The sequence below is a fragment of the Peromyscus maniculatus genome, chromosome 20 (genome assembly GCF_049852395.1).
Source record: "Peromyscus maniculatus bairdii isolate BWxNUB_F1_BW_parent chromosome 20, HU_Pman_BW_mat_3.1, whole genome shotgun sequence".
In the NCBI taxonomy this organism is placed as follows: Eukaryota; Metazoa; Chordata; class Mammalia; order Rodentia; family Cricetidae; genus Peromyscus; species Peromyscus maniculatus.
Genome location: NC_134871.1, coordinates 61,090,601 through 61,111,130, shown reverse-complemented (window position 1 = coordinate 61,111,130; position 20,530 = coordinate 61,090,601). Strand labels below are relative to the sequence as shown.

The following is a 20,530-nucleotide window of genomic DNA, read 5'->3' as shown; positions in this document are numbered from 1 at the left end:
CAATTGAACAATGCACATAGAGTGACTTTGAAGCACTGTTTGTCCTTCTTATGAATACCTTTGCTATGATTAAACATCATGACCAAAAGCAAGTTGGAGAAAAAAAAAAGGATTTATTTGACTTATACCTCCATACTCTAGTCCATGAATGAAGGAAGTCAGGACAGGAACTCGAAAAGGGATGGAACCTGGGCAAGAGGCCATTGAGGGGTCCTGCTTGCTGGCTTGCTCATCATGGCTTTCTCAGTCTGCTTTCTTATAAAACCCAGGACAGCCAGCCTAGGGATGGCACTACCCACAATGGGCTGGGACCTCATCCATCAATCACTAACTAATAAAATGCTCTATAGTATGGTTTATACAATATATTTTGATCATGTTTCTCCAACTCCCAACTCCTACCAGAACCTCCCTACCTTTCTACCCACCCAACTTTATGTTCCTTCTCTCTTTCAAAAATCCTAATAAAAGCAAAACTCAAAACAAGAAAAGCAAATGACCAATAAGACAAAAAATGTCAAAACACAAAGTCCACAAGCATAGAGCTTGTTTTGTGTTGGCCAAATACTACTTTCTGGGCATGAGGCCTGTCCTCAAGTGTTGTCCATATACCCAGTGACATTCCACATGATCAAAATATATTGTGTGTAAAAATGTTTTATACACATAATTTAAGATAAAGTAAAAATTGAGGGTTTTGTACAAATCTAAAAACAGTCGTATATATTTCAAATAAAATGAGCTCAGAGGCCTACTTCCTGGTTCGAACATTGATTATGGTTTTTGCAATGTCTTTTCCTCACCCAAAGGAAAAAAAACCCAATATTATGTCATACATTAGAACAGTGAAAATACACTTGGATCTATTTCCTCCATCCTAGAGGAGGAGCCAGCAAAGAGGCAGAAATCTTGAACTTCCTGGAGATGGCAGATTGGAGGAGGACAGATAACTACAAAGACAAAGCGCATGAGCAAAGGCTGACAGGAGTCAGAGGAGAGGGAAGAAAGGAGCCATGGGGGGGAAGCTGCTGGGAACCTGTGGGGGGAGACACTTCCGTTTCTGAATGTGATATTAGCCACTCACCAAACAGATAAACATCTCTCCACCAAAGATTTGTCCTAGCATAGCTAAAACCATTTGTAAAAGAAAAATACATTTTAATGTTTAAATGGAATTGTAAAACCACCAAAATAGTTTCTAAACTTGCAAGAATGAAAAGAAGTGGCCTGATAAAATGCCTTTGCTGTAGAACTGGCGTTAAAGCCCTCTTGATTCCTCATTGTTAACTGCTGCTTGCTTTGACCTTTGTGTTATGAATCAACACATTTTAACTGGATTATGTCATGAGTGGGTGGAAGACAATGGATTCCAAAAGCAATCGGCCCAAAATAAATGAATCATGAACAGAGCCCAGGAAAAGTGTGAGGCAGAATATAGCCGTCTTGCTGACAATGATGTGTCAGAGAAATATAAAGTATGGCACTCTGCTTCAGGATTAGCATTCAGCCCCATCCTCTGTTGAATGCTTGATTTCCTGTAGATAAGAAAATGCTATGTTTTTATGAACATATTCAAGAGGCAATTTTTCCCAAGAGCATTTGCTTTTTGACCCTGCTGCAATGAAGTCTCAAGCTGCTGTACCTGAAATCATACATGTACACCATATGGGTATTGTGTGTATACTGTATCTACATTGTATGTGTATTATATGTAACATAATACATATATATTATATACATGTATGGAAAATTCATATTGTACCACAGTGTTAAATGTTTTGTAATAAATATACATACCAAGTATTAGTTTATATTCTTCACACTAAATTACTACCTTAATACAAAAGAACTTTACTTGTATGAAGATAAAAACATTACTATTAAATGCATGTTTATATCTGGCTCAAACCACACAGAGAAATGTGAAGTGCTAGTGTGCACTTATAAGACAGAATCTGAAGCATATTGCAGCCCATTGGTAATCACTAGTAGTGTTTACAGCAAATTATGTCTTCTGATTTCTGCTTTTTTGAAGTAGCTAAATTTCAAAGCATCAATAAATGCTAATCAAAAATCAAAACAGATTTCAAATCTACTATATGGTTATTTCAGCCACTCAAAACCTCACACTGCTAGGCAATGGTGACAACACATGCCTTTAATCCCAGCACTCAGGAGGCAGAGGTAGGCACATCTCTCTGTGAGTTCGAGGCCAGCCTGATCTACAAAGTGAATTCCAGTAGAAACTTTGTCTCGAAAAAACAAACAAAAAAAAAAACCTCACACCATGTCTGCACCCTCATCCACTTACCCTTTTCATGCCCTTCCCCTGCCTCTGTCAGAGAAATTCCTGCAGGTACTTGGAGATATGCATGCCTCTGCATGCATACACACACAGACTTGCACACACACACACACACACACACAAGCTTATGTGCACAAACTCATGCACATTTACACGCAGATGCACATACACACAGTACACACTCACACTCATGCACACATGCATGTACCCACTCACATACATGCATTCACATTTACACACAGGTACACACACATATACACTCACCACATGCACACATTTATGTGCACACTCACCCATGCTAGCTCATATGCACAAACATACACACGTATACACACATATATATGTTCACAAAGTACAGACTGACATACATTCATGCACATACACATGTACCTAATCACATTCATACATGCATGCACACATTCATATATACACTCACACAGGAACATACACATTTACACACACACACACACACACACACATATGCACACGCTCATAAAACCAGAGTTTCCTGAGTGGCTTTCCATCACTCTGCTCCACATCTTTTTTTGTTTTGTTTTTTCAGTCCTGAGGATTCACTTTAAAGCCTCACGAAATGCAAGCACTCAGTTGGCCAATGAACTGCATCTTCAGTACTTATTTTATTTTATTTTATTTTATTTTATTTTATTTTGAGACATGCTCATTATAAGTTGTCCAGGCAGACCTTGAATGCAGCCTCCTGAACATAGTGGAGATTTCAGACTTGAGCTATAGGTCTAATTGTCAACACATATTATGTTCCTAATGTCCAGCCCCTAAACATTTCCCTGTATTCAATTCTACTGCACACCTCTTTAGATGCTAAGTTCTCAGTGTTCAAGACTCTTCAATTGCTCTGGCCTTGGTCTCTGTATTCTCACAACCACAGGAATTCTGCGTTAGGATGCCCAGCCCTGACTGGGATCATATCTGTGTTTCCTACTGTATAATGAACTCAGAAGAGGCAAGGCACACACACATTGATGCTTCCCACTGCTGTTTCCCATGCTCTAAGCCTAGAACTGGAGGCAGCATAGTCTGAATAAATATAAATTAATTAAATGAATCAGTGAATAAAGAAGCTTATGATCCACAAGTGTGGTGATATTTCGTTTGTCATCTAACAAATAAAACTTGCTTGAAGATCAGAGTGTGGAGCTAAGCCACTAGTTAGCCATAGAGGCCAGGCAGCAGGGGCAGACATCTTTAATCCCAGCACTTGGGAGGCAGAGGCACAAGGGATCTCTGTGAGTTCAAGGCCACCCTGGGCTACACAAGACTGCTCCAGTCTAAAAGAGAAACAAGAGCCAGGCAGTGGTGACACACATCTTTGATTCCAGCACTTGGGATCTCACACCTTTAATCCCAGCACTAGGGAGGCGGAGACAGGAAGTGATGTGGCTGGGCAGAGAGAGGAATATAAGGTGGAAGGAGACAGGAGCTCAGTCTCTTTCAGGCTGAGGAGTTGTCCGGGTAAGAGGTGGTGGCTGTGGCTTGCTCCTTTGTCTCTCTGATCTTTCAGCATTTACCCCTATATCTGACTCTGGGTTTTTATTATTAAGACCAATTAGAATTCACACTACACACACACACACACACACACACACACACACAAATCCAAAAGGGACTCATTGCAGCTCTGCACATGCAAATCAGAAAGCGTGCAGAGAGGGTACTCACAAGGAACCGCCAGGGAATGCAAGCAGGAGAGCACATGAAACACAATGTCCCTGTCCCCTTTGAAGTTGCTGAGTGTGGTCAGCAGCACCATGTAGTCTTTGCTCTCAATGAACTCCATCAGGTGTTCCTCGGAGACTAAACAGAAGGGGAGAGAAAACACATTCACATGCTTTAAGATGACAAAAAACTGTAACTCTTGAAAAATGCATTTATACGTACAAAGCATTCACAAAGACAATATACTTAATAAAAAAAAAATGTGTCTCTGCCCCACAGGCAGAGGAATTTAAAACATGAAATCAGCCGGGCGGTGGTGGTGCACGCCTTTAATCCCAGCACTCGGGAGGCAGAGGCAGGCAGATCTTTGTGAGTTCGAGGCCAGCCTGGTCTACAGAGCGAGATCCGGGAAAGGTGCAAAGCTACACAGAGAAACCCTGTCTTGAAAAACCAAAATAAATAAATAAATAAATAAATAAAAATAAAACATGAAATCAGTTTGAAACTTAATTTGAAGAGTTCTGTTCTGAACTGGTTATATCATCTTCCAAAATGAGAAATTATCAGGAACCCAATAATTCTCAGGGAAAAAAAAGAGACATATTTACAATTTTTTTGAGGGAAGTCTACAGCAAACTAACACATACAATAAAGATGATGTACTGGAAGGAATATTCTATGATTCTGATGGTTGATAATAACGATGGTCCATCAGGATAAAAATCCTAGGAGTCTTACCCACTGCTAATAAAGATGACCCTTTGGGATGAGCTACTATGATTTTGGCTACTGATAATAAAGATGTCTCATTAGAAATGAATATGAGTGACCTGCTGATTATGACTAGGTTTTCTATTTTACTTTTTAAAAAATTATTTGTATTGTGTGTGCCTGTTTGTCAGTATGTACAGCACATGCCTGAAATACCCAAGGAAGCCAGAAGAGGTAGTTGGATCACCTGAAGTCGCAGGTGGTTATAAGAAACACTGTGTAGGTGCTGGACTTGACCCTGGGTCCTCTGCAGGAACAGCAATTGCCATCTCTCCAGTCCCTATTTTTGGTATTTAAAAGCTAGGGATTTGTGGTTGATGGCTGAAGGGAGACACAGCTAAGCATTGCAGTTCAAAACTTCTTAACTGCAGCAAATGGCAAGTGATTAGACTTTAAAATACTCTGTCTTAATGGTTTTCCATGAGAGATCAAAAGCCGTAATTCATTTTTTTAGGTGAGATTACCTTTTAAAATTGACATCCTTTCATAATCAGAGTATGTCGAGTTCCATTCGGAGTCATTTTATTAAGTGGGAACTTCAAAAAAAGGTTTAAAAATCCAGTCTGTTAGGTTGAGAATGGTACTAACAAAACGTTAGAAAATTCAGCTCTTTATGAGCAACCTTCATTGTTTTCAACTGTATACTAGCCTATCCATGTAAGGTAATATGAAACTGGTTAGATTTGTTCAATTAATGGCAGATACCATGGGATCTTTACATTTAATAGTGTAGTTTCCACAATGTCATTTTAATTTTTGATAAGCATCTTTATTAACTAACTTTTCAAGATTAACTTTATTAACTAATTACTGTCTCAGGGAACTTGATACTCCTGAAAAATTCAAAAATTGTTTTCTTCTTATACTTATAAAATATATAACAACATAATATAACCCTAAGTATTAATGAACATTGGATTAAGATTCTCCTGTTTAGCCATCATTAGTCTGTGTCTATCTGTCCTGGAAGGACACAGCACTTATGAGAGCATAGTGACAGTCTCTTTTATGCGTAAGAACTTGCCCAAACAGAAATACAGAGTACAGGTCCTGTGAGACAACAAATTTCAAGTTGTATCCTTTAATTCTTATCAAAGCTTAGGTGCAAGATGTAACACAGAGAAGGCAGCCCGAGACACATGAAGTTCTCATGCTCTTCATAGGCAGTGAACTCTCCTCTACCAAGCCTGACCATCAAAGAGCTGGGTCCCAAACCAGTAGCAACCACTGTGTGCTAACTAACTGCTCACCCCGGACAACTTGCTCATTTCTCCAACCCATTTCCTCATCAAGTCAGTAAGAGGATTGGACAAAACCAGCTCCAGCAGTGTGCAATCATTTGTTATCAGTTTCTGAGGCTGCTGTGAACCTGGCGTGTTTCTCAAGGACACTCTGCCTGCACCCTGTTCTCTAGGCAGAGCCTGTAGCCATTTCAGGTCTGACGAGATTCAAAACCATAACCCCATTTTAACACGTACTTGACTTCATAGCTTTCTTTTTCCTCCTTAACACCCATACAACCCAGTTTGCAAAGTGGACCTCGAGCCCAGTTATGCAATGGAAGGAAGTCTACCATAACCACATGATTTATAACCTGTGAGTGAAATTCACACCACAGGAAGAAGCAATGTTACCAAACTCAGAGACTAGGAAAGCTTATTTCACTTCGTAAATACTACGATTGTAGATAATTTTTTTGTCTCATTAATTATATCCAACTTTTCCCAGTACAGGCCATTCTTCTTATAAATACCTCAAAGTAAAGAATTAACACTTTTAAATACCTCTTTCAAACAGCACATGTAAAGCCTTGCATCCAAGTTTCTGAACTTCATCATTGGCTGAATATGTGTGCATGGCATCAAAAATTAACAAGAAAACATCACATTCTTCTTCCAGTATCAGCAAAGTGATTTTACCTAATTTGAAGAAAACAATATGCTGTAAGTAAATCGTTGTTTTTAGCAGTGGATACATTAATTTTTGCATGAGGCCTATGAATGTTTTATGGACTTTTATTTTTGATAGACCACTTCATTGTCCCAAATGTTATCCATAGCAAATTCTTTCCAAGTGAAATAAATTCCCAACCACTTTACTGTTATGGGATCTCTTTCTGTATGCTGTGAATATGTGTGGCTCCCATTGAGTAACAAATAAAGCTGTTTTGGCCTATGGCAGGAAAGCTTGCTGCCAGGCAGGAAATCCAAGCAGAGATACAGAGAGAAAAGGGGCAGAGACAGGAGAGACGTGAACCTGCTGCCCAAGGAACAAGATGTCAGCAGGCCAGTCACATCACAGCCACGTGGCAACACATAGATTAATAGAAATGGGTTAAGTTCTAAGAGCTATCTAGCAAGAATCTTGAGCCATAGGCCATACAGTTTGTAATTAATATAAGCCTCCGTGTAATTATTTTATAAGCAGCTGCAGGACCATGGGTGGGAGAGATTTATCTGGACTGTTGGGCAAGGCAGGATGAGAGAAGTTTCTATCTACACTTTACTACATTTTTATAATTTTTGGCACACCACACCACACACACAAAGCCTAGGCCTCATATCTTACAATCTTGAAATACATTCCTATCTTCCCCTTGACCATTACCATCTTTTTTTTTTTCCAAAGAGGAGGACCGAACCCAGGGCCTTGAACCCAAAGCTTTGCGCTTGCTAGGCAGGCGCTTTACTGCGGAGCTAACTCCCCAGCAACCATTACCATCTAAATATTCTGTGGGTGCCCTGAACTGACCCTACTTTTTCTCCTGATCATCATCAATGAAACCATCATCTAACAACCACTCAAGAGAAATTTCCCAGTCATTATCCTTCCAAATTCCCTCTCTCTTCCATTTTCAATGAGCCAACTCATCAAGAGCCAACCCATTCAAGTGTTAGCTCTTAAATACTCGAAAACTCTCTCTGAAGAAGTTAGTTCAGCTCTCCTAGCCTACCCAGGACCTCTTCCCATCTCACTAAGAATGCAGAAATAGTTGCTTAATTGCTCTGCTTCTTCCCAACTTCTACCTAACTATTGATAGTTGACTCCCTGCATTGTATTTCTAAAACCTAAATGTGATCCTCGAAATCCTTTGTTGGACTCTTCTAAGCCCTTCTCTCACTCCTAAGTACATCAAACCAGATCCTTTACATATCCTACTATAATCAGTGTCCTGAGCCCATGCCTAACTCAAGTCTGGATATGCTATACCCATTGCTCTTTTAAATCCTTCCCCCAATGTCTCTTTGAACTTGCATTAGAACAGCACTTTCCTGCCCTAATGTAAGGTGGAGCACAAATAACATCCAGTCTGTCTGCAAAAGTAACTGTCATGGAACAGGGGTGGTAGCAACAAACACAGTTTTTTCTAGGTTTGTGTGTGTGTGTGTGCATGTGACAATGGAAACTAAACTCAGAGCATACATGCTAAGTCGGGGCTCTACTACTAAGCTAAATTCTGAGCCTCATAGTGATTGTTTTTCTTATACAAAGGTATCAGTCACTAGTTGATTCTCTTCATTATAACACATTTAATCAGCCTCACAAGATAGGTCCAAACCCCAATTCAAGAATCAAAAAACTGAGGCACAAAGAGGTTAAGTAATCCAAGTGACTTTGCCAAGTGCTCAATAGCTAATTGGAGGCCGAGCTGAATTAAAAATTAAAAGGTCAGGCAGGTGGAGTGGTTTACAGCGGTAACCCCAGCATCTGGGCTGTGGAGGGCTGAGACGGGAAGACTGTGAGTTCCAAACAAACCTGGGTCACAGAGAGAGTCCAAGGCCAGTCTGCACTCTGAAGGGAGACCCTTAATCAAAAGTCAGATTGCACTCAAGCAATTTTAGACTGGTCACTTACATTTGTAATCCCCACATGGGACTTTAGCTGTTATCTGCACTGTGGCAAGTTTCATTGTATTTCTCTTAGTTTTCTCATTACCCTCCAACTGTTTCTCTCAATGCATTATCCCATCTGCCTAGGCAGCCCTAGCCACATAGGTTTATTTAAATTCAAAGTGAATGATAAAAATTAAATAAAACCGGGCTAGAGAGATGGCTCAGTAGTTAAGAGCACTGACTGCTCTTCCAGAGGTCCTGATTTCAATTCCCAGCAACCACATGGTGGCTCACAACCATCTATAATGAGATCTGGTGCCCTCTTCCGGCCTGCAGGGACACATACAGGCAGAATACTGTATACATAATAAATAAATCTTAAAAAAAAATTAAATAAAACCAAAGTCCAGTTTTTTCCATGTCAAATGTTCAACCATTGTGTAGAGCTGCTTGCTCGGACCCTGGGCCACGCATGGACTATTTCCACCACTGCGGAAGGACCACCGGGGCGAGTGTTCAATTGTGACAAATGAAAATGAGGCAAGGAAAAATTTAAGTTCCAAAGACAAGGGTTAAATAATTGAATCAAAGGCTCTTTAGGACTCTCCTGTCTGCTGTCCTCTTTGCCCTGGTCCTTCCTTACACCTTCTCTCTCCTGAGAGTCTTCATTAGCATGACTAATTAGGACTCTGATGTCTCATGCTCCCTATGCAACCTCCCTTCTGTCTTCTAAGGCCTCTGAAGCTGTGCACACCACATGAAATTCTCTTGACCTCAACATGACCTCCCATTCATTGACCAAAACTTCCAATCATTCAGGATTATGTCTTTGACAATCACGGCCATCTATCAGGGCAATGATCACAACTATCACATCATCTCAAAATCTCATCTTGGGTCTGTTACTCTCTTGGCAGAAGTCACCTGAGGGAGAGAGTCTGGTGTGTGGAGTCACATGCTGGTTGTGTCACTCACTTGGTGGCTGAGGTCACCTCTCCGCTCATCAGTGTTTCTCACCCAGAAAGATAAGGAAAATGCCTATCTGGGGTGACATAGGTTTTGAAAGCTTGTAAAGCATGTTACATCTAGCAAACGCTCAAGAAACACTGCTACCCGCTTTATCAAAGACAAACTGCAGAAAAGACTTGGAGGGTATACACAGAAAAGGCTACCAGGAGTGTGAATTATGGGAGCAGATTTTGGAAGCCAGGTTGGAACTAGGAACACGGGAGGGACACACAAACAACATTCAGAACCAAGGTGCTGGGTGACCTCTGAGAGACAGAGGAACAGGAAGCATGGAGAAGACAGGCATAGGAAAACTCTCTAGAAATCATAGCTTGCACACTGACCCAGACAACTATGAGGAGCAAGCATTTTCAGTCCTCACTCACCTGAATCTAACAGGAGATCTAAGGCTTTTAGTCCAACTGTTGAAACGTTCACATTGGCATGGTGGACAGTTAACATCTTAAGAATCAGCCTGGAATAAAAACAAAATCATAGGACAATGAAAGTCATACAGTGAAGCCAAGGAGACTCCCCAGTGAGAAAGCACTTGATGCCACACCCAACAGCCTGAGGTCAATCCCTGGAGGCCACATAGTGGAAGCAAGAATAGATGTCCACAAGTTGTCCTCTGACTCCCACATATGTGCCATGGCATGCATGTCTCCCCCCCCACACACACACACAAGTATATACATACATGCACATACATACAAAGTCAATAAATCAATAAAAGCATTTTGACACAAGTTCTTACTCTGTAGTCCCAGCAGGCATGAAACTCTCTATATAGTTCAGGCTGGCCACAAACTCATAGAGATCCACCTGCTTCTGCCTCTCTAGTACTAGGACTAAAGGTGTGCACCACCATGCCAACCTAAATGTAATTTTTTGTTAATGGAAGTTTGGACTCAGGGATTCAATAACATCTAAAGCAATATTTGAGTACTGTTCTTCACTCACCTATACACTTACTGTATTTTGTTCTGTTCAGCAAAGCTCATACGATACATTTCCTCTTGGTACAAACTTAAACCAAGCTTATAAAATTGACAGCCTGGCTTGGAGTGTAGCTCAGTGGCAGAGCTCTTGCCTAGCATGCCCAAGGCCCCAGTTTCCATCTCCACCAGCATAACAAATACAAATAAGTAAATGAAATAACCAGGAATATGATTTGTCTCCACTGTGGCAAATACTTCACATGATTCTGTGTGTCAAGTTAAATACATTGACTCTATACATTTTCTAATTATCAACCATATCTCAATAAAGTTGGAGGGAAACAGAGGGAGAAACCAATACATTTATTCTTGCATGTAGGACAGTGACAGAGTACTTGCCTACTAGACACAAGGCCTGTGGATTGACCCACATCACTGGAAAGAGTGAAAAGACTTAGGAGGAAAGTATTATTCTGTGTCTCAACAGAAAAGCTAAGTCCTGCTTATATTTCACTAAATAGCCCTACTTAGTCATTAACACACAAAGCACCACAAAGAGTATCCACATCCAGAGGAGATACCTTGGATATGTCATAAAGAATTTATGAATTATATGTCACACATGTTTATATATTAACATACAGGAAGATTGAATAAAGTTCATTTATATATAACCTTAAGGATCTACTTAAATATTAAAATTATTGCTCCCTACTATCTTTGATAAAGTAATATTGCTATATATATATATATATATATACACATATATATATATTACTTTGATAAAGTAATAATGAACTCCTATCTACAGTACATGCTCTCAAATTCACTCACTTTTAATCTGTATTATCAGTCTCAAATGTAACCTTTAACCATTTCCTGCCTGGTAGTTGTTGGTTTTAAACTGTTGGAAGAAGACAGAGTTGGTGCCATCCACAGCTTCTTTTATATTTAAAAAAACAAGTCCTTTGGTCTCCTAGTAAGGACTGTTGATAACTCTACCTACCCATCCTAGCCTTACCCCTTCCTGTTCCATTCTGTTAGAACACAGTCCGAGAATGGAGTTGTGCAAGGGAAATTCTGATTGCTTGTGCGAAAACTCCAAGAGAAAAAGAACAAGAGTCTTGTGACCTCAGTTACTCCAAAAAGATGGAATTGTTCTTGGAACTTGTTTTTGTGCCCTACTGGGGTATAGCAGATAAGAATGAGTTTATTTCAAATTATTCATTTCAATTGGATGTTATTATTTGTTTATTTGCCTCTATGGAAAAACATGTGTTTGCTATGTGTGGCTTGTCCTTGTGATTGTATACTATACTCATGTGACTGTTCTTGACCCTCATGGTATAAACTGTCTGATGCTCTCAATAAAGTTGGCTATTGCATGAGACTTTAGTCTGCCTCATATTTAGGCTCTGCTCTTATAGGTTCACACCATTAACTAGAGCAATAAACACATTCTCACTATCCTTCACATGACTACTACAGACAGGATTCCCTCTTTGGTATTCATCAATTTTGGAGGGGAAAAGTTTGGCCACAGGGGGAAAAGGTCTTACAAAATGTTTCCCAAAATGTTCTAGCGTAGAGAACAGGATTTCTCCCTTGGTCACAGGCCCAAATTTCACTTAGAGCAGGAGTGCAGACAACCAATGGAGGTGGAAGGATGGACTTGAATGGGTAAGCATGAGAATGGGTGAGTGAATATATGAACGTATTTCCCAAGGAAATAGTTTCACAGTTCTCCCCAAATGGTAGGTTTGTTCTGGAATACGAGGAGGTGAGTTTTCCAGCAGACTCTGATATTGTAGATTAACTAATAAACCTGGAGTAGACTGGGAAATCTCAAACAAACAAAAGGGAAATTAAATTAGAACAACTAATAATTATAAGTATACTGTAGGTAGGTCTTCACTGAATATTACAGAACTGACACAGGGAGTTTCAAAAATTAGTTTGAAAATGGTTATTTTTCTCAAACCATACTCTTGAGAGGGTAGAGACTAAAAACTAGCAACACCAACATGTTAGAAGTGGTGAAACATGGAAACACTAAAGCTGATACTAACGCCCTGAGGGACAGACACACTGTTCTACCCCATTTCAATTTTCTGGTAAGAGTTATAAAATTCAGTTTTTAATAAAACATATTTTTCTCAAGCAATGTAGCATTGGAAGTAAAATATCTTCCTAACTGTGGCCCTAGATAAGAGGGTACCTAATGACAGAGGATATTTTCATAAATTTCCAGAAACTAAGTTACTTTTTAAAAAAGGTTTTCCTAGATACAAATTTTTCTTCAAAAAGTCTTACCTAATTATGGCTACATATGTGGTCTTATTAGAGACATTCTGTTGAGAGCTTCAACCAAATGACTGGTAAACAGTCACCTAGACTGTGCTTCAGAGGGCTGAGAGGGATTCATTTCCTCTTTTCTCTTCCTCTTGAAAGCCAGGCTACTTTCACTGAGATTAGTATGCACAAACACACGCAAGTGTGCACATGAAGACAGTGGAGCATGACTTTGAAATGGATGCTTACAGAAGTAACTTCTTAGTTGCCGCGATTTTTAAAGAATTCCTGGATTGTATCAGTTCCACCTTTAATAGGAAAGACCTCATCTTGCTTTGTCTTAAGTTATTCTCAAAAATCTACAAACTTCACCATTTATATAATCATAGAACCTTGTTAGTAAAATCATCTCACCTGATGTTTTACCATCAATTTTAGTTTTCTAGTTCACAAATCTAAGTTTAAAGATCTTGATAAATATAAGTTATTGATTTAAGAAAAACGTATCTGCTTTGAAGGAATTTAACATAATGGTTTTGGATGGCAAAAGGGTGTCCACAATTTTTCAGTGCTGTTTGTTTTCACACATCTGTCATACTTACTGATGAATACCAAGGACCTCCCAATCATTTCCAATATCCTGGGGTCCTATTAAGCTCGGCAGTGTCCCTGGGCAGACTTCTATTAATTTGCACAGAAGTGACCAACCCACCTGAAAGCAAGAAAGGTAAACATTTATGTAGCTGGAGAGTTTTCTCTCCAGGTCCCACCAAGCCCCGGCAGTCCGACAGCCCACTTATAAAATAAACACACAGATGCTTATATTATTTAAACTGTTTGGCCTAATGGCTCAGGCTTCTAGCTATCCAGTTCTTAAATTAACCCATTTCTATAAATCTATACCTTGCCACGTGGCTCATGGCTTACCAGCATCTTCACATGCTGCTTGTCATGGCGGTGGCTGGCAGTGTCTCCCTCCACCTTCCTGTTCTCTCAATTCTCCTCTCTGTTAGTCCCGCCTATACTTCTTGCCTGGCCACTTGCCAATCAGTGTTTTATTTATTGACCAATCAGAGCAACACATTTAACATACAGACCATCCCACAGCACATTTACTTTTTTTTTTCAAGATAGTATTTCATATACCCTGAGCTAGTCTTGAACTCATTTTGTAGCCACAAATGACTTTGATCTTCTGATCCTCCTTCCCATCCAAAATGTTAGCATTACAACCATGTACCATCACACCCAGTTTATGTGATGCTAAGGATGATTGAACCCAAGGCTTCCTGTATGAGAGGCAAACACTGTACCAACTGACCTATGTCCCCAGCCCCATAGCCACATTTTTTAAAGGCTTGTAGTAGATGAGCCAATCATGAGTTTCTGGGGTTTTTTTCGTAGAACAGATAACTATATCACTTTTAAATAATCATTTTAAGACAAAACAAAACCTTAAAATAAGGTATGTGCTTTGACCACACATTGCTTTAGAACCACATGCAACTGGAACACAAAAGTATTATGACATTCCTGAATAAATACAAAATAGATATCCTTATTATCTAAATCAAACAAAATAAAGAACAATTTGAAAGGACACACTAAAATTATTAGGCAAGAATGGCTATACTTGCACCGTATTACTTTTTAACATATAAATATCTAACATAATCTTTCCCAAGAATTCAAGAGTTTGATTATAGAAGAGGAAAGGGCTCAGAACGGAGAATTGGAGGAAGCTGGAGATATTTATGGCAAAGTGAAATGACTGGCCTTGGGTAACAGAGGCCTATGAGCAGTACTGTCCTATGATTGAACCTACATCTGTTACTGGAAAAAGAAAAGGACCTATTATAGGAGGCAGAACACCTAAGTGCCCCTTACATTCCCCTCAATGTCTAACTGTGAACTGTGAGGCCCCGAGTATCCTAAAACTCTCCACACTTATGTGCGGTGTAAGAGTTTATTGATGCATCTTACATATGCCTTTTTAAAAGATTTGTTCATTTTCTGTGTTCGAACATTTTGTCTGCATGTGTACATTTATGACACTGTTGTGTCTGATTCCTTGAGGCCAGAAGATGATGCCAACTCTCCCGTGCTCTAGCAGGTGTCTCTGGAGCTCTGAGAAACACTAGGACTAAAAAGCAACTCAGGAAGGAAAAGGTTCATTTCATCTTACAGCTTTCAATCTACCACCAAAAGAAGCTGAGGCAAGAACTCAAGGTAAGAACCTGGAGGCAGGGACTGAATCAGACAGAGACTGTGGAGAAAAGCTGCTGACTGGCTTGCTTGGTTTGCTGTCTTATACAATCCATAACCAATCCCTAACCACCTTCCCCAGAGAAGACATTGCTCACAGTGCACTGGGCCCTCCCACAATCATTAATTAAGAAAATGTCCTCTCGACTTGTTCATAGGCCAGTCCGATGGAGGTAATTTCTCCGTTGAGGTCCCCTCTTGCCAAGGACTCTAGTTTGTATCTAACAAGTACAGGTGGTACTGGAATGACACATATGGTTGGAAACCACCATATGTGTGCTGGAAATCAGACTAGGTCCTCTGAAAGAGCAGCAAGTGCTCTTAACCACTAAGTCACCTCTTCAGGCCCCATTTTAAAATGCCTTTGCATAGTCCATTCGATATGATCCCAACATCAATAAGTCATTCTTTCCCTCTGGAAAAAAAAAAATACAAACTCCCAATTCCAACTCAGAGATCAGCCCACCCTTCCCACTACCGCTGTAAATCTGAAGCATCGTCCACTCTTCCTACGTGCTAAAGAACAATACTCGATATGATCAGGAAACAAAACAGAACATTTCTAGCAAGGTAGCACACAGGTAATGAAATGCACCATTAATGAAAGGGTGTCTGAGACACATGACTTATGATACATGTTAAAAAATATGAATCCTGGAAGTAAGATTGACTGTGAGTTAGAACTACTCAAAGGAAGACTAGATGTGGCAGAGGTAAGACTCCAGCCACAGTTCAAAACTCATGAGCCATAAGATGAGTGGGGAGCCAGCGACAAGAACTGTGTGCAGGGGAGGGGACTGCAGGAGAATAAAGCTGGACAGAAGAGTGAAGATATACAATACAAAGACCTGAATGGCATTGGACAGAAGAGTGAAAATACAACATACAAAGAGCTGAATGGCATGGTGAGAAACTGACATTCCTTTACTAAGGGGGAGTGGCACACGTCTGTATGTTTGCATGAGCAGATAGGAGGCACCTCACAAAGACAAAAATCCATATGATCTCTCCAGTCCCATCTCTTTCCAACGTTGTTCATACTAGAGTCTCTTTACTATACTATTTTTGAATTAAGCGTGAATTGCCTCATGTTGCCACTACTTCCCTTCAAATAATCGCAACTTCCTTTAAAAGACAGAAATCTCGCCAGGCGGTGGTGGCACACGCCTTTAATCCCAGCACTCGGGAGGCAGAGCCAGGCGGATCTCTGTGAGTTCGAGGCTAACCTGGGCTACCAAGTGAGTTCCAGGAAAGGCGCAAAGCTACACAGGGAAACCCTGTCTTGAAAAACAAACAAACAAACAAACAAAGACAGAAATCTCTAACAGTCATTTTTTTTACCCATGTTTAAGTTGGTACCCTCTTCTATGTAAGCAGAACAGACATTAACAATCCAGCTGTCTTAGAAACCAGCTGTTTCTGAGATTTTAAAAATTCGATGAAGCCTTTTCCCCCAGGCATTTAAAAAAGTAGCATTCTGATGAGCTTCTAATGAGGAAATGCATTATAGGATGCTAAATTCCTGTCCGTACCTGTATATGGCTGACTCACTGAGAAAACCTGCTTTGTTCGGGTTGCTAAAGCTACAGCATCAATAACTGCTTGGCAGAAAGATCCATTCGCACAGCTGAGCCTGCAATCCATGAGTGGCGCTTCCGTGACTAAGCGAAATCTCCAGCATCAAAGCAGGGGTAACAAGCGATGCATTAATCTTTCAATTAGGAACTTATCCTTCAGAGAGAGAAAGTTCTTACCCTGCACAGTTAAGGTCGACAGCTTTTTCTCTGCTATAATTTGCTCTATAAACCCAAGCATCCCATTCATGAACAAGTGGAAAACGTTAAAGGGTTGTAGAACGCTTAGCACACTTCCATTTATTTGGTTCTCCTTCGCCAAAGGTTGGAACTACACGGAAAAAGGGAGATAACATTGGGGAGCAGAAGAAAATGATTGACAGGAAGAGGAATGCACAGGGCAAGCTTGACAGCAGCGCTCCAAGAACTGCATTTGCAAAGAAGCACAGGTAAAGAAAAGTGTAAAACTCGAGAGTCTGCAATATCACATTGGATGACGCCAGCAAGAAACCTTAACATGCATTTCTGAAGAGAACTCCTAACCAAACACCTTACATTCATGGAGAGATCTTCATTTGGTACTTCTAGCTAACTGAATGCAAGAAATAGGAAAGGATACTCTTACTAATTATGTGAATTCCAATTATGTGGAGAAATTTAAAAGAAAATATTACTTTCCCATAGACTTGAAAATCTTGGTAGAGAGAGACCCCTTTCTACATCCCTTTGATAAGACCAATGATGATGTGGCCATTGTCCATGCTCATAGGATCCGTGCCAAGCCATTGGACTCTTGCTCGCTTACACATCTTATGAATTCAGCACCAGCTGGTGGAGATTTTGAAGGCATGAAGGGATTCGAGACCTCACTGTCTTACAAGCTCCCCCAGGGACTCACTCTCAACTGAATCAAGATGAAGGAAAAACACTGGTCAGCTTTCTTCAAAGGACAGTGAGATTCCAGTAAGAATCGACTACTGTAATATGCATAAAGCCCTTCACAGATAGATACAAATAGAACATCAGATGTGCTGATTTTATTCTGCTCTATTACCAAACTGAAGGCCGTTCCTTTCTAACACACTTTGCTGCCCCTGCCCCCACCCAAACAACATCAGAGCCATTGCAGACTAGTGTGCCCACGCTTGGGCATTTTCTATGATCAGGAATTAGAATGTCCTGGTTGGGTGTGTAGCTAGCTCACTGGTAGAGCATTTGTCTAGTATATGCAAAGCCCTGTGTTTAATTCCTAGCATCAAAAAGACAACAAACAAACAAAAGAGAGAGAATTGGGGACGGGGGGAAAGGAGAAAAAGGAAATGGAGGAAGAGGAAGAGAAGAGGATAAAGAGAAGGGGAAGGAGTGGAAACAGACAAGGGGGACAAAGAAAAGAGGGGGAGGGAGAAGTGGGGTGACAGGAAGGAGGAAATTAGAGTGTTTGGGGATGTAGGTCAGTAATCAGTGCTTTAGCACATTCCAAGTCCCAGATTTTGATTTTCAGCACAGAGAAAGGAGGAGGGGAGAGACAGAGATGGCGCAGAGACAGACAGACAGAAGAGCAAGAGAAGAAAGGAGAAAGAATCAAACAATGGATGTGTTCCAGACTCCCCTGGGTTCTCAAGTCAGCTACTCTCTTCTGGACCCTGCTGACTGAAAAACAGGGTCCAGTTTTCCCCAGCTTTTTTTTTTTTTCTTTTTACCCAGCAGGGGTGAGACTACCAATTATAGTGCTTGGTAGTGTAGGCAACCAGAATTAGACACTTTTGAATATGAAGCAAGAAGGATGCTGTAGGTGGCGAGCAGAAAGCTCCTTAAAAATGATTCATATTCCTTGGGTAAATTTCAGACTCCGAGTGCTAAAAAGAACAGTATCTTTACCTGCCTCCATCTTTCTCTTGATGTTTTTGGGTAATCACCTGAAAATCACTAGCCAGACAGAAAGTAATTCACATTTGGAAAAATACATTGTTGCAGACATAAGTGTGCTTGTATACAAGAAAACTAAAGCCAGGTGTGATGGCATGCACCATATACACCTGTGATCATAGCAGTGGGGAGGCTGTGACAAGGAGATGGCCAGTTCCAGGCAGTCTGGGCTCTACCGTGAGAACTTGAGCGGGAGGGGAAATCTGGAGAGTGAAATAAGCCTTACTTCTGTCTAGTTACCAGAACCAATATGAAGGAATATTCTCCAGAGTTCCCTACAAGTCTTAGTATTGGGATGACAAAACGGATTTCAATTCCCCAAATCACAAAACTCCAAAGGAAGTTAGTACCTTTAGAAATAATTCCGTCTTGACTGAAAGATACACTTTAATTATCTGGGGCTGCTTTGAAAATCACATTTAATTACTTAGCCTACTTCTGGACTTTCTGTGACACAGATCCTAGAAGGTACACTTTTTTGTATCCGTTTTGAGGGACAACAGCTACAAAGTAGAAATGTAAACACAGGGGGATTCCGGAAACATCACTTTCTTTGGACACTGCAAGGTACCCTGCAGGAAGAGCCTTGAACTCCATCTTCTGCTAATTTAAAACCATGGAAACAGGCTGACCCTTGAAAGTTTGCTGTTCACTTGACTGTTTTATTCCTGTTAACTTAATCCCCGCCCCATTTGCTGGAATTAATCACAGCAACGTCCTATTAAAAACACTGTGTATATTAGGAAAATGTTTAGAATAGCTTAAAAAGTTAATGAACTCACCTTGCCGGTAAGAGAATTGTTTTCATGTTTGCTGCTACCACCGTCTAGAGCCTGTCAGTTAATAAAGTTGCTTCTCCTCTGCTCGTAGTGACTAACAATTGACAAGGTTTCCCTCTTGAAGCTAATCTCGAGAACCCGGGACACAAGGCCTATCATATAAAGGTCTTGAGAACAGAAGGAAAGGCCCATTTACCTGCTGCACACAGGCGACTCTCATGTAGGAGTCCAGGACGATCAACAGAGGCACGTGGAAATTTTTCCCTTCAAATAACTTGGAGGCTGGAGAAGAAGAGGGAAGAAGTGGGGGAAGAAAACAAAGTCACAACCCACAGCATCCTTTCGACCTTCCCAGGATCCCAGCTCCTTCCTCCCCGAAGGCAAGGAGTGGGGTGCCCAAGATTAGCACCCCAAGTACGGGATAAAGTTTGCAGAGGAGGGAGGGGCTGCGGGCATTACCTCTGTCGGAATAGGTAAAAACAAGCATGTCCTCCAGGAGCTGGAGCAACGTCTCGATCTGCTTGCCTTCCTGGACATTGTTCAGCCTGACTATCAACTTCTTCAGAGCCTCCTCCTCCTCTTCCTCCTCGCAGCCCTGCGAGCCGCCACTGGCCATGGTGCGGCGGGGACTGCGGGCGAGCCTGGGAGGTGGCTGGCTGCTCTCGGCACCGCTCCGCCGCCTCCGCTGCAGGCCCAACCCTCGGCCTCCGGCCGCGCCCAGACGGCGACCGTGGCTGCCCCGGCCCAGCCTCAGCCCGGCCTTCCCAGCCGCAGAGCAGCGCTGGGAACTCCGCCGGGGAAAAGCGAAAGCTGCCACCCCGCGATCTAAGAATAGCAAAAGGGGCGTTGGGAAAAGAGGACACCGCCCAGTTGGCCCCTTTCGGGGGGTGGAAAATGGTTTCTTTAAGAGTTCCCCCTATAGGGAGAAGAGTCATTTTGCCCCAAAGGATGCAGCTTTTAACAATCAAAATCGGTCAGCTACATAGACTTTTCGGTGAAGATTGTGGCTTTTGCTGGTGTGGGGGAAGGCGTGAGTTGTTTGCTTGCTAGTTATCTGAAGCTCCGGTTGCCAAAAGGCCTCTCCGTTCTTTTGGGTTTGCAAGGCAGGATCCAGGAGTTCTGACTCAGCTCCCTGTTCTCA

The 20,530-nt window shown here is 41.2% G+C and overlaps 1 protein-coding gene across 2 annotated transcripts in view; it reads right to left on the bottom strand.

The window, feature by feature from the left end:
• Lrrk2 (leucine rich repeat kinase 2) overlaps positions 1-20,131 on the bottom strand; it is a 145,927-nt gene extending 125,796 nt beyond the window's left edge. The window contains exons 1-6 of one of the 2 annotated variants that reach the window (XM_076556638.1): positions 19,849-20,131; positions 19,586-19,671; positions 13,448-13,557; positions 9,999-10,087; positions 6,556-6,690; positions 4,004-4,138 (exon numbers count right to left, since the gene is read on the bottom strand). In XM_076556638.1, coding sequence (XP_076412753.1) covers positions 4,004-4,138; positions 6,556-6,690; positions 9,999-10,087; positions 13,448-13,557; positions 19,586-19,671; positions 19,849-20,005 — 712 coding nt within the window. In that variant the 5' untranslated portion in view covers positions 20,006-20,131. The remainder of the gene's footprint in view (positions 1-4,003; positions 4,139-6,555; positions 6,691-9,998; positions 10,088-13,447; positions 13,558-19,585; positions 19,672-19,848) is intronic. The other variant, XM_042264518.2, reaches the window with a different exon arrangement.
• Positions 20,132-20,530: the final 399 nt, after the last annotated feature.